Source organism: Phoxinus phoxinus (assembly GCF_949152265.1).
Source record: "Phoxinus phoxinus genome assembly, chromosome: 13".
Lineage (NCBI taxonomy): Eukaryota > Metazoa > Chordata > Actinopteri > Cypriniformes > Leuciscidae > Phoxinus > Phoxinus phoxinus.
Genome location: NC_136888.1, coordinates 34,641,443 through 34,656,157, shown reverse-complemented (window position 1 = coordinate 34,656,157; position 14,715 = coordinate 34,641,443). Strand labels below are relative to the sequence as shown.

General features: G+C 36.3%; 1 protein-coding gene and 1 long non-coding RNA gene across 3 annotated transcripts in view; one reads left to right on the top strand and one right to left on the bottom strand.

Annotated features, from left to right (window-relative positions):
- The window catches only part of LOC307009880, a 184,651-nt gene that overhangs the window by 154,121 nt on the left and 15,815 nt on the right, over positions 1-14,715 (bottom strand). The window lies entirely within an intron of this gene.
- On the top strand, positions 518-13,064 carry LOC307009623 (adhesion G-protein coupled receptor G2-like). Of its 2 annotated transcripts, none has more exons than XM_079633486.1 (10): positions 518-643; positions 721-1,085; positions 3,597-3,710; positions 3,792-3,828; positions 3,926-4,026; positions 7,080-7,207; positions 7,341-7,606; positions 7,961-8,051; positions 11,142-11,425; positions 11,703-13,064. In XM_079633486.1, exons 2-10 carry the CDS (start codon positions 1,077-1,079, stop codon positions 11,807-11,809), a joined length of 1,137 nt encoding a protein of 378 aa, XP_079489612.1. In that variant the 5' UTR covers positions 518-643; positions 721-1,076; the 3' UTR covers positions 11,810-13,064. The 2 variants fall into 2 exon arrangements, with proteins under 2 accessions (XP_079489612.1, XP_079489611.1); XM_079633485.1 differs by having other exon boundaries at positions 11,664-13,064.

Sequence of the window (14,715 nt, the reverse complement as noted above, 5' to 3'; positions counted from 1 at the left end):
TTCATTCATGATTGTAGTGTGTCAATAATGAATAGGCCAATGTGAACTGTGATGAATATGCATGCTGAAATTACAATACATGTATAGGTTTATTAATAAAACAACACAATACATTACATCACTTTAATCTAAGATTCATATGCACATATATTAAAATCTATCTCTTATTTCTTTGTGTTGAAGGGAAAGAAAGTAGTAAATACGTTCTGTATTGTAAAGGGAGTGAATGGGTGTGTGTCATGAAAACACACAATGGATGTGATAATGAAACATCAACTACTGTCACACCTCTGTCACACACCACAACTAACAATCCAACTACCAGTTTCACATCATCTGGGACAACTAACAATCCAACTACCAGTTTCACATCATCTGAGACAACTAACAATCCAACTACCAGTTTCACATCATCTGAGACAACTAACAATCCAACTACCAGTTTCACATCATCTGAGACAACTAACAATCCAACTACCAGTTTCACATCATCTGAGACAACTAACAATCCAACTACCAGTTTCACATCATCTGGGACAACTAACAATCCAACTACCAGTTTCACATCATCTAAGACAACTAACAATCAAACAACAGGAGGTCTAAAAGACAAGGATGGATTTATTAATCCCTCAAAAGCATCGTAAGTGTGTGGTTACCAGTGTTTTTTCAAATTAAAACTCTTGTTACAGAATACAGAGTGATTATTACATTTTGCAGAGTCACCTTGAACAATCTGGAGTCTAAGATGGAAGAGATGGAACACAACAATATAAGCAACGCACAGATTGTAATGGAAGATGTTATTGGTCTTGTTCACATACAAGACGAGAACACAGAAACCAGAGACACATGTTACTCTTCAGATCCGAACAGGATAAACGTAAGACTTGAGAAACAATCAAACATGATATAATTCCTTATTTATAATAATTATTTTTCCACAGGTTACTGATTGTCAAAGTGACCAAAACACGGACATTCCCTGGTCTGCAAAGATTCCCAGCGAGGCCTTTAATAAATCACGACTGGAAAACAATGGATCGGCGTTACTTGGAATTTTACGGTTCAAAAACATGGGAAAGGTACTGACAATTACAAAGGAAAGGAAAGTTCATGGGATAGTTCACGCAAAAAAGTGTCACTTATCTCTGTTCCATCATGACACAAATCTCTTGACCTCAGAAGAGCTGGATATTGGTGAACTCAGTGCTTAATTTGAGCCGGATCCTGTTCCGGAAAATGTCAGATTTGGGATTTTTGCCTTCCGGCACTGTTTAAACGATCCGGCATAAACAAGTGCATTACATGGTGACGATGCGTGCACACTGGTGTGAAGCGAGCGTTGTCAGATCAGTTGGAGGTTATGTTTTGCAATTGGCCCTCAAAATAAATGTTATCATCAGCTTTCTTAAGTTCAAAATCACTATCATTGGTTGGTGCTTACTGCTTATTGTTTTGCACGCAGTAAAGCGTAACGTTTGGAGAATAGCATCAAGTTTAGAGAGAGTTTCTCTTATTCTAATAAAAATAAGTTAATATCGCCAAAATGTAAAACTGGTAGTGTTTCGGTTTAAAAGATATCCCGGAAGATGGAACTGATACGAGCAATGAGAGTTCGATCAGTCAGAATCAGAAATCAATGTAATGGAAAATGCAACGACGTTGTTCGTGAGAGAATATCACAAACTGATCGACTGAATGATTTTTGGTCTCAACATAGCTATACATGACAGAATATTACTCTAGGATGTAGTTAGGGCTGTGCAGAAATTTGTGAATGATCCTCGAGCCGTCACTGTTTCATTGTGTGTTCTGGGAAAACTTAAAGGTATTGCGGAGGATCTTTCCTACTTTTAGAAAAGACCCGCCCTCTCCAATTTCTATTTGCTCCCGACCGAGAGGGAACGCCTACTAGCAGTGATTTTAAATGGATTTCTCCAAATAGCATGACAAACTTTACCTGTCTAGTAGAATCTTCGCGACTGCGGCATCAGTGGGAAGCCCAACATGTGCTTTTAGCGCACGCCAGCGTGTGAACGGCCTTAAGTAAACATATCACCAGAATGATTGACACTTAGGTGGACCAATAGTATACACTACCCACCCGGAAGAAGAAAATCCTCCGCTATACCTTTAAGTTGTATGATCAGTGTCACAGTAGGTTGTGCGGATAGACGATAGCATCATGTATCAACGATAGTCAGAGTTATCGCTAATGGCAGATGCTTTTGACGATATCAATACGATATTTGGCTCGTTTTCCCATTAATGTATTAAATTATTATTATTATTATAAAGCTAGTATTTGTTATTAAATTAATATTAGGAACTACAATTAATTTGTCTTGCCTATCATAATGATATCACCACATAGCCTTTGCGACATCACCGACACATGCGTATGAGGAAATGTTTTTAAAACAGACTAAAAAAAACTACATCCCACATCAAAATTAATCCATTCACAAATTGTCAAGAGTGCTTGTTTTAACAGACGCATCATTCTTATACAGATCCAAGATGAAAACGGCATCGTTGTTTGTCAGTATTTTGTTTCCATAGCACATTAACAAAACATTGAATGACACTAATAACACTAAAAACAACACAATTACAAAATATTAATAATAATAATAATCACTAAAATGACATAGGCCTAATAACAGTCTTTAGTTCACGAACACAGCACAACTCTTCCATCTTTGAAAATCAAAGATGATCAGCTTCAAACACTTGTTTAACAATAAATATTCTTCTCATTTTTTCACTGTCATTAATGTAGGTCCACAAGAGAAATATTAAGCCAGTAAATTAAGATAGTTGCTATACCGTTATATCCCTCGTCATCTCAGAGAATGCGACGTTAATGCAGCGACAGAGGCCGAAAGCTCAGTACGTTTCTGCTTTCACTTTCAGGGAATGAGCGCGCTTACATGCACGTTCTTAACCCGATTTCTCCCGGCATTTAAAACACATTAACTCGTGTTCTTTGGGCTTATTGAAGTGTGCATATGTGAAGTGCATACAGACAGAGAGAGCACTGGTAGGAGGACATATATCGCAAACTGACATGTTGAAATGTTCCTCTTTTTTTACCTCACTATACAGGGAAATAACCTGATTTAGCCTATTAATAAATGCTCCACCTTTTCTAGCTAATTAGAAAAAGATTATCATATATAAAATGAAGTAATAAAACAAGCTAATTAATAAATAAGCAAGTTAATAATCAAATAAGTAAGCCCCACTCCCTCACGATAATATCGTGTATCGCCAATCTCACAGGCTGACGATATGAAAATGGAGCATATCGCCCAACACTGCAGTTTTTGATCCGGCAATTATTTATTTACAAATTAAGCACTGGGTACACTGTCATGTTCACTACTGTTATAATGCTTCTATTGTGTTTTTTATTCTTTTTGTGGCTATGAATTGTTGTTTGAAAAGAAATAAAAATTCTGTTTTTGTGTTCCAGTGAAAATATAACAGCATAAGAGACATTTTTGTGTTAAAACTATTCTTTTAACAAATGTTTCTTGATCTATTGTATTCACACAGTTATTGCACACATTTCTCTATTTCTTATTTAGAATGAAACTAAAAATTACACTGTTTTGAACAATGAGGTTTATGGAATAACGATGAGGGCCAATATCTCCAACCTTACCAACAATATAGAAATGTTCTTTACACAGAAAGATCTGGTAATGAAGGTTTTGTTCCGAAACTTTTTTATATATTTAATAATCAGACACTTCGAAAGCACAATAAAAAATGTCTTACAGGTCGGTAATGCATCCTGCAGTTCTTGGGATGGCAAAGGTACATTTATTCATTATTTAGTTTTGGTCAGTTCCCATCAACAAACCTAATTTATTTGATATACAGTATTTAATTCCTCTCGCTCTTTTCTTCAAAGGAAATCTTACATGGACGACGTCCGGCTGCAAGACAGTAAAAATGAACAATAACACCATAAATTGCTCGTGTTCACATCTGACGTTCTTTGCAGTGCTGATGGTGAGAAGCTTCTCAGAGTTTCATTTAAAGGGATAGTTCACTTTAAAATGAAAATTCTGTCATCATTTACTCACCCTCAAGTTGTTGCAAACCTGTATGAATTTCTTTCTTCTGCTGAACACAAAGGAAGATATTTTGAAGAATGTCGGTAACCAAACAGTTAACTGGTCCCATTGACTTCAATACTATTTTATTTTTTCTACTATTGAAGTAAATAAGTTTTTACTGCCACATCAAAACCTCATTTACAAGGTACAAACAAAATCTTAAAAGGTCAATATAAGCCTTCTCTTTAAATTATGTTTGTGTTTTATTAGTGACAAATTTGGGGAGAGGATAGCCTACATCCAAAACTTTCTGAAAATACGAATGGGAATTAACTGCACAATTACTAGAAATGTTTACCTTGAATATTATACTATTTGCAAGCATACACAGTTTGTGGAAAAATAAACTTTTTTTCAAGATGTTTCCAACTCTGAACCAATTCTGTAGTAATATATATATATATATATATATATATATATATATATATATATATATACACAGTGCCCTCCACAATTATTGGCACCCCTGTTTAAGATGTGGTCGAGGACTTCTAAAAATTCTCCTTTTTTTTAAAACAACATAGAACCCAAATGCAAAAAAAGAGAAAAGTCCAACCTTTTATTTAAGTACATTACTTTGGTGGTAAAAAAAAAAAACATTTAGAAGAAAAAAACTTGAAATCATGTGTCCCACAATTATTGTTAATACTTTGTACAACCCCCTTTTGCCAACAAGACAGCACTTAATATCCTCCTATAACATTTCACAAGATTGGAGAACACAGAGAGAGGGATCTTTGACCATTCTTCTTTGCACAATCTTTCTAGAATCTAGATCATCCAGTGTCCTGGGTCCTCTCTTATGCACTCTCCTCTTTAGCTCGCCCCACAGGTTTTCGATTGGGTTGAGGTCTGGGAACTGAGATGGCCATGGGAGGACCTTGAGTTTGTGACTGCTGAACCATTTTTGTGCAGATTTTGCCACGTTTTGGATCATTATCCTGCTGAAAGACCCAATGACGACCCATCTTCAGCTTTCTGGCAGAGGCCATCAGGTTTTTATTTAAAATGTCCTGGTAGTTCAAAGCGTTCATAATGCCATGCACTCTAACAAGGTTCCCAGGGCCTTTGGAAGAGAAACAGGCCCACAGCATCACAGATCCTCCACCATACTTCATGGTGGGCATGAGGTGCTTTTCGGCATACTCATCTTTTGTTTTACGGCAGTCCCACTTAGAGTGTTTGTTGCCAAAAAGCTCAATCTTAGTCTCATCTGACCAAAGCACACGATCCCAGTTGAAGTCCCAGTGCCGCTTCGTTTACGTTTGTGAGTGTTAGTGAGAAAAGGCTTTTTCCTTGCATGCCTCCCAAACAGCTTGTTGGCATGTAGAGAGCGTCTGATGGTTGTTTTGGAGACTTTGTGACCCCAAGATGCCACTCTTTGATGCAATTCTGTGACAGTGAGCTTAGGACTTTTTTTTTTTACTTCTTACCATCCTCCTCACTGTGCGTTGTGGCAAGATAAACTTGGGACCTCTTCCAGCCTTGTTTGTCACTGTTCCAGTTGTTTAAAACTTCTTAATGATTCCTCTGACTGTAGATACAGGCAAGTTAAGGCTATTTTCTTGTAGCCATTGCCTGACTTATGAAGGTCGACACACATCTGCCTTACTTGAATGGGGTGTTCTCTTGTCTTTGCCATGTTGACAAATGGGTAAGAGAATTAGGCCTCTGTGTCAAGTCATATATATACCCAGAAAACAGGAAATCATGAATTACTAACTAAAAGTTCCTAGATACCCTGACCAACTTTAGCAACTACAGAAAAATATATTTAAAAAAAAAATCAATAAAATTTTTCAGCGGAATTGTCAGGGGTGCCAATAATTGTGGGACACATGATTTCAAGGGTTTTTTTTTTTTCTAAATGTGTTTTTTTTTTTTACCACCAAAGTAATGTACTTAAACAAAAGGTTGGATTTTTCTCTTTTTTTGCATTTGGGTTCTATGTTGTTTTAAAAAAAGGAGAATTTTAAGAAGTCCTCAACTACATCTTAAACAGGGGTGCCAATAATTGTGGAGGGCACTGTGTGTGTGTGTTGTCTTTGCATTCTTTCTTGTGGCTCAGTGACACCTGAATGAAAGGCTCATTAGTATGCAGCCTTAGCATACAGGTATTTGTCTTCTCAGGTGTGAATGAGGACATTATTCATGACCTTGTTGGATTATTCACGCCCACCTGCATATTGCCTTTCCAAACAAAAAGTGTCTTACAAAATTTCAATCAATCTATTGTTTAATGTGAACGATTAGCCCGGATGATTTTCAGATCATTTTGAAGTAAAAACTCTAGGCGATAACATCCATTAGTCAAAAGTATTGTGGGAATATGTGAAGTTGGTCGTATGTGGTCTTATATCAGAATATTTAAGTTATGAGTTTTTTTAATAACCATGCGTAAATAATGCAAACTTGTACATTCATGTTGCTCACATATTTTGATAGCCATGTTCGTGCTAAATATAGTGTAATTACACCTTTGCCATTAATATGTTTATAAGCAACTGAAAAAAATACAAATATCAGGGCATGTCAAAACATCTCAAGGACCAAAAACACCTTAGACCCCAGAGGGTTAAACAAGGATTTAATCTACTGTAAAGTGTGACAGGCCGTTGACACCCTTCTACAAAAATTTGTTATAATACCTAATGTGAATAAGATAATTGTTTATATTATGTATTTTAACAGTGTTGATTTATAAAACCATACGATTACTTGCTTTTGATATTTTATTTAAACCAAATATTACTGCCTGTTACTATTTAAGTAATTTAAAATTCTTAGGTTATTTTTATTAGCACAAAAAATATCTGATTACTCAATTAATTGTCAAAATAATCGAATGATTACTCGATTACCAAAATAATCGTTAGTGACAGCCATAGATCTGATTCTTGCTAACAGGGTTTTAAAAGGGTCGTTTCCGTTGTTTTCTCTGCTCAGTCTCCTCCAGATGTAAATCCAAACATCACAGCACAGTATGTGGAATCATTGAGCTTCATCTCTTCTATCGGCTGTGGCATCTCCATGTTTTTTCTGTCCGTCGCTCTGTTCATGCATTTCCTATTACGGTAGAGTATCTCATATAACATATAGTTACTTTAAGTTTTTTGACCAGTTGCTTTTGTTCCTCTTTTGGATAAAAGCATCTGCTAAATACATAAATTCATGTTACAAATTCAGGTTGTTCTTTTATTTGAACAGGAAAGCCAAATCAAATCAGGCCACGAAGATCTTGATAAACATGTTTGTGGCTTTGTTTCTCCTGAATTTATCCTTTTTGTCAAACGAGAGCATCGCCAACACAGAAGACAAGGCTGCGTGTGTCTTCATAGCGCTGCTCATGCATTACTCCATGCTGACTACATTCACCTGGTTCTTCATTCAAGCTCTTCATATGTACTTATGGCTCATCAGACAGAACGTCACCATCACAAACTACATGAGGAAGATCACCGTGTTCGGCTGGAGTGAGTTATGAACAAAACACCTGTTATACTTTTGCCTTAAGAAATAAAACCTTTTAAAACAAAAACCAGCAAGTCAAACTGTAAACTCAAGTTCAATCAAAAAATGAAAAAAAAAAAATGAATTTTGACCTTGACTCTTCATTACTTGGTAGGCTATTTTAATATGAAATTTTGTAATTTTAGTACATTAAGTTATATTACGTTAAGAGAAATGTTCCCTTGGCAACTAGCAGATTTAATGTTTATTTTTTTATACATTTTATTTTCATTTAAAGTTTATTTTATTTCAAGTAATGGAAACTTTTTTTACGGCTTTGGTTTTTATAATAACCCTGATCTCTGTGTTTTTTTTAGCATTTACGGCTCCGATGGTCATAGCTGTTGTTTCAATAGGAGGATATAAAGCAGTGATTATAAATGCAACATCTGGAAAAACATCACGAATGTAAGTTTTTCTGTTGTTGCAAATATATCAATTAATGAAGCTTGCGAAGTGCCCCTATTATGGAACTTTAAAGGTTCCTAAATGTGTTATGGAGTCTCCATAAAAAGGGTTCACATGCATCCAAGATAAAAAAAATATATTTATAAATTTCCTAAACTCCGCCTTTCTGAGAGCCTGCTCTGCTCTGGTCACTTGGCCCAGTCTAGTTTGATTGGTTGTAGGGTTGTAACGGTATGAGATTTTCACGGTATGTTGATAATAGTCTCAGAAAATATCACGGCATCATGGTTTCACGCTATACGATATTAAACCATCATTATTATTATAATCATCAGCTACAGTGACCCTTAAATGAATGAAACCAGATTGGTTGAACATATGGTTTATAAAAAAAAAAAATGAAGAAATGGTTTATTAAAAAAAATAATGAAGAAAAAAAACTTATGGAAGTATGAGTCTACCTTTTGAAAAAATAAGAAAAAAATAAAGCTGCACATCTCCCATTTAAACAAACATGTCTAATCAATTGAACTTAACTTATTTTTATTCTTTATGTATTAATTATTATTTAAGATAATTATAAGATAATAGAGTCTTTTAAAATGTATTTTATTTCCTCAGAAATTATGGGTTGTCTGATATAATTTGTCTGGATTCTATGATGCAATACATATATATGATTTAAAATGCAATCAGATAAAATGTAACAACTTTTATTTTTCTGCAGACTCTGCACAAAAGGTTTAACTAAATTTAAAAAAAAACTTCTTGAATAATAATTAAATAAACTTTATTTTTATTGTTGTTGTTATAACTTAAAGTTGGCTACATGCTATTGTACAATAGTAATATATTTCAGTCATTATTTCGTTAAGCTAAACCAAACTTTTTTTTTTGACAGGTTGTACAAAACTTCTAGGAGTTTCAGTCAGTGTATTTGACGATGATTCTTTTAAACAAAATTGTGAAATTCTCATTTAGTTCTCTCAGAGCAGCTCTGGATATGTTCATGTGTTCACGTCCTCATATAGTGAGTGAGACGGCAGACGTTTCAAACATTATGAGCGTCACTAGGGCTGTAACGATACAGCAAACCCACGATTCGGTTCGTATCCCGATTTCTGACCCACGATTCGATACAAACCGCGATTCTTGCGAGGAGGGAGGATTTTAAAAGCCAAATAAATAGCTAAAACTATAACTCTGTTTTCTTGTAACAAAATACTTTTGAAAAACAAACAGAACTATACTCCATTGTGGAGATGATTCGAGCATGTTAAAAATTCTTCTGAGGTAACCGAGGCTTACTGTCTGTGCTGTAAACCACAAATAATATATTGCCTATTCCGCATGACCCGCATCTCAAGCGCAGGAATAACGCTTGCCACAAAGTGAACGCGCCTATAGAGAAATGCACACTTCCTACGAATTAGCCTAAGCAGCCATTTCTTTATGTTTTAAATTAACGTTAAATCAAGTAAAAGTATTTCAAGCTTTCTAAGTTTCGATTCGTTTATGAGGTGAGCTCCAGTTCACGCGCGCGCCGGTGCCACACACACACACATACAAGCAAACACCGCGCGCTTTGCTCACTTGCTCTGGTGTTTGCGTGTGCGTGTGCGTGTGCGTGTGTGTGTGTGTGTGTGTGTGTGTGTGTGTGTGTGTGTGTGTGTGTGTGTGTGTGTGTGTGTGTGTGTGTGTGTGTGTGTGTGCTCGCGCGCGTGTGGGGGAGAGGTGCGATTTTTGAATAATAATCAAATGATACCCAGCGATCTTCGAATATTATTTTTGCTTGAAATTCCCATACCTAATATGTAAAAGACCCCGTCACAGCCCTAGGATTTATTCTGGACGAGAAAGATAAGTCTGGGAAGGGGTGTGTCGAACGCGATCTGCCTTCTCATACCGCGACACAGGTTCGTGGATCTGAGTGTCGCGATTTCGGTTTAATATCGTAAATCGTTACAGCCCTAAGCGTCACACATATTTGGTGTACTAGGCGAAACGGCGCTGCTCATTCACACAGACATGCTCATATAGCGATTTGATTTATTGCACAGTTATATTTTAGATTTATTCATCCATCTATCAAATTGCGCATTTTACGTGACATCTGCGTAATATTGTAAATTCCCTCAGCAACACGGAAATAATACAGCTATAAGTTATAAATGGAACTTTATCTGCTGGGAGGGATGGTGTTCGCGAATATGGGAGAACATGTTCAACGGATTTCCTCCTTTTGCAGCCACTCTTCGTCCACATTTCTGGGCACAACTGGATATCCATCTTCAAGGAAAACCCTGCATTGCGGGTTATGCAATACCCAAAGTATTCCCACCCTACAGATTTTAACTTTTTTGTCGGCGAGGATAGAGATTAGAATATCCAGCCTCTGTGTCAGACATTGTCTCCGCTGCACATGTATGGGTGGAGTCTAAGCAGTTAAGTGGAAAGAATTATCGCAGACCGAGATCTGGTTTAATTTTTTTTCCAAAACCGCTAATAAGCAAATATTCACGATATGATAATCGGACATGTCAATATTGTGATAAACCGCCATACCGTTACAACCCTAATTGGTTGGAAGCCAAAATTTTATTAGCATATCTGAATTTCAGCTCCTCCTCACCACTTACAGAACGATACAAACAGTAACGATGGCGCCGGTTTTACCGTATCAATCTCAAAGTGATATCCTCAGCCACTGCCCCGCGTCCCCACGGCCTCAGCCACTGCCCCGCGTCGTCAGCCACTGCCCCGCGTCCCCACGGTCTCAGACACTGCTCCGCGTCTCCACGGTCTCAGCCACTATTATTATGTTGTTTCCATGCTGAGGTCCATGTGCCATGCGCCATTGCTTATATTTAAGTTCATAGTTTGTTTAGTTTCATGTCAAGATTGAGTTAATGGTTTTGTTTTATGGTTTTGGATCTTCACTATGTAAATAAACTGCATACCATCGTCTTCCTCTGCTCCATGTCAGCTACATGAAACACTACATAAACGGTTATATCTGAAAAAGCATAATGGGGCACTTTAAGTGTCTTCTTATTGCCTTAATTATATTTCACTCCCTTCTAATTATAGGTGCTGGATTACAGAGCCTTTAATTCACTACATCGTGAACATTGGCTACTACGCTTTAGTCTTCATCTTCACGGCTGGAATCTTTATCATGATCGTCACTAAGATTGTCCAAGCCCGGCGTATAAGAGCGACTGACGGCAAGAGAAAGACGTTCAGAAAGCAGCTCATGATGGTGTTGAGTTTGTTCCTGCTCTTCGGCCTGACGTGGGCTGTGGCGTTCTTCAGTTATGGACAGATGCTCATCCCCTCATATTACATCTTCACCGTGTTGAACTCGTTTCAGGGTGAGAAACAATCACATGCATCATTACATCTGGTTTGATAAAATGCTTTTATTTTTCCAACAAATTTCAGCAAATTATTTAGTTATTTTTAATTGAGTTTTCAAAATATATAGCCCAATTAATTATAAGGGGTTATAATGGGAGTTTATATTTTATGTGTTACAGTTTCAAAATTATGTAAGCGACGTTAAATCTGTGAAATGTATTTGAGGAATACATTTTCTCTGATTTTTTCCAGGGTTTTTCCTCTTCCTGTATTACTACCACATTCACAAAGACATAGAAGGTAATTTATCTGATGATCCAGAAAAGTCCGGCTCCACCACTACCATCGTTCAATCCAGAGATAATGCTGTGGAAAATGTTTATAATGAGCCTAATTAAGACAGAAACCCATGTTGTCTCTTAGACAGCCACAGAAGAATGTCAGAATACTAGTCGTGTTTAATAATAATCTGTGTCTAAGATGTTGTACGGTGATGGGATATAATAACTTATAATGGGATCATAAGCTTTTAAGATATTTAAAAAAATAATAATAATTTACACATACTTGATGCATCACTGGAAGCTACTTTACAAATCGTATTTATTTTCGTTTAGTAAAGTTCAGGGTAAATGTAACCCTAGTTATTAAATATATATTGTTTGACTTTTGAATGTTTAAATTGTGCACTGAACATTTAATTATTGATGTAGGCTACTAGTGTCAAGTAAAAGGGTTTTGTTTCAAATAATTATAATGCCGTTTTCATCTAGACTTTAAGACCCATTTCTGATGGCTAAACAAAAAATGACATTGTTTCTTTTATACATTGCATTAATATGATATTTTTACTATTGCCTCCATAATGGCATGAATGTGTGCATTATATTCAATATTTGATTTAGTCTTTCTACATATTATATCAGTGGTAGGCTACTAAATGTTTCTTTTTGCAGGTTGGTTAGCAGTAGTTATGTATTTGATATGCATTTATGATAGTGATACAGGCTTGTGTAACACTAGAGGGCGCTGTGGGATTGTGCGGTGTAACTCACAATGTCTGAGGCTGGAGTTGAAGATGTGAATGAGATGATCTATAATCAGCTCAGTGTGACACATGTAGTTGCAATTACAACCAGCTCAATACTTGTTTCACAGTAACTAATAAACGTCTATCCATTGAATGAGTTGAGCATTTCACCTGTTGATGACATGTTTTTATGACAACTTCCAGTCAAACTCACGCTACTAATAAATTATTCTTTTGAACTCTATTCATCAAAGACTACTGAAAAAAACATGCATTATATTTTCCACAAAATAATCAAACAAATATCCAACAAATAATCATAAATGTTTCTTGAGCAGCAAATCAGCATATTAGAATGATTTCTGAAGGATCATGTGACACTGAAGTGATGCTGAAAATTCAGCTTTGATCACAGGAAAAAACATTTACATTTTACAAAATATTCATATAATAAAAACAGCTCTTTTAAATGGGTTTTTCCTTGATATTGTGACGAATTTGTACCATTAAAACACCTTGCAAGTTTCAGAGCTTAAAACGTCCTCCTCATTATAAACAAAGCATTTATATTTAATCAAGCTCCAAAAATGGTTAGTTTTGATTGCCACATTGATATTGCAGGATGTAGGGCTATCACTTTTTATTCGATATTCGAATATGCATTCGAACATGATGTGAAATATCCTTTATCGAACTACAAATAAACTCTCCGTTATTTAAAGTGCCATGTGTAGCGCATTTTATTTCTTTTTTCCGTTTTTTATTTTGAAAGCGTGTTACAGGCTATTTAGTCAGATATGACGGTGCGCTGCAACACGTATCATCGCAGATGATCTCATCAAGCGTCAAGCCAACGTGCAAACTATCGTAAATCAAAGGTAAAGTAAGTCGCAGACGCTTTAACACACAATAATAATTATCTTCATTAAAAGTAAAGAAACTAAATGATCTTACCAGGGCTGTTGCCACTCTCACTTATTGCAGTCTTTGATTTAGAAATTTTAGCTGATGATCAATAAAATGCAGCTCATAACTGTTGCTTGCAGTGACATTAAATCAGCATAGAATTGAAGATCGGATTTATATCCATTTTGCAAAAACACATTTAGGCCTATGTGACCAGGTGTAAATGGAATCGTTTTGATAAAAAAAGATAGCTATCCGATCTGAGAAAACGCATGAAGTGGCCAGGTGTAAACAGCCCCAGAAACGCAGAAGGCGTCCAACATCGTATGACTGCATACTTTCCTGCACAACCGGTCGGCACCTTGCCAGATGCATGTGTAAAGGCTAGGTTTATTTGCAAGGATATGAGGCCTATAAGTGTAATTTTGGGAGTCCTGTTTATGACTGTCAGACTGTTAGTAAATTTGTGATTGAATCTCCGTTACGGTGTTGTTGGTTTTTTTTGGGGGGGATATTAGAATATATTTGAATACATACATAGCTTGGTATTTGATATCCGTTCGAATTAGATTTTTCTCAAAAGTGACAGCCCTAGCAGGATCTGTGAAGTCACACGGGCAAACACATTTGCATATTTATAGTTATACATTATCGCACCATAGGCTACGCCCACAAACGTTCGGTATCTTAACGGCTGACATTTGCCTACACTAGATGTAAGTGTCGCATCAAAAGCCATTATAATGACTGACTATGTCTACACTGATACAAATGTGTTCAGTTTCTGACGGACTCTGCCGACAACAGGACACATGGAAGAGTGAAAGAACGTTTGCTTTGATACGTCCAGTTTAAACGGCTGGTTTGTGTCTCTGTACAGACTTCAGAAGATCCCAGAGTTGGAATCAAGTGGATGCTTTATTTTAATGGCGTCCCGGATTGCGTCGGATGATAATATGTTTGTTTGGAGCATTTGACTGAAGCACAATGTATTGGAAATTTTGCAACGAAACTTTCGTAAAAAGGATGAAGCAGCGACTGTATACGAATCATATGAATCTGACAGCAGCTGCATCACAAACCAATAAGTGAATGATTTTATAATGCTTTGTCTGTAAATTTCAGATTTATATGGATAATATTGTCTAAACACTTACTCACGTGCAATAGTGACTGGGCGTTGATACTGTTTCCAGTGCAATGACGTTAGCTAATCATAACAGTGGCGTTTACTGACAAGCTTTAAATGAGCCGGTCCTTAAAAACAGACGATTTGAGACAAAGGATTGAAAATAATCTTTTGTTTTTTGCTGTTGCAAAACAATGTATTAACATTATAAGGAAACCTCAAGGATTATTAAAATATTT

Excerpts from the sequence above, each read along its gene's own strand:
- LOC307009623 (XM_079633485.1), top strand. Across the intron at positions 7,208-7,340 it reads TTCATGCATTTCCTATTACG|GAAAGCCAAATCAAATCAGG; the intron begins GTAGAGTATCTC and ends TTATTTGAACAG. Across the intron at positions 8,052-11,141 it reads TCTGGAAAAACATCACGAAT|GTGCTGGATTACAGAGCCTT; the intron begins GTAAGTTTTTCT and ends TTCTAATTATAG.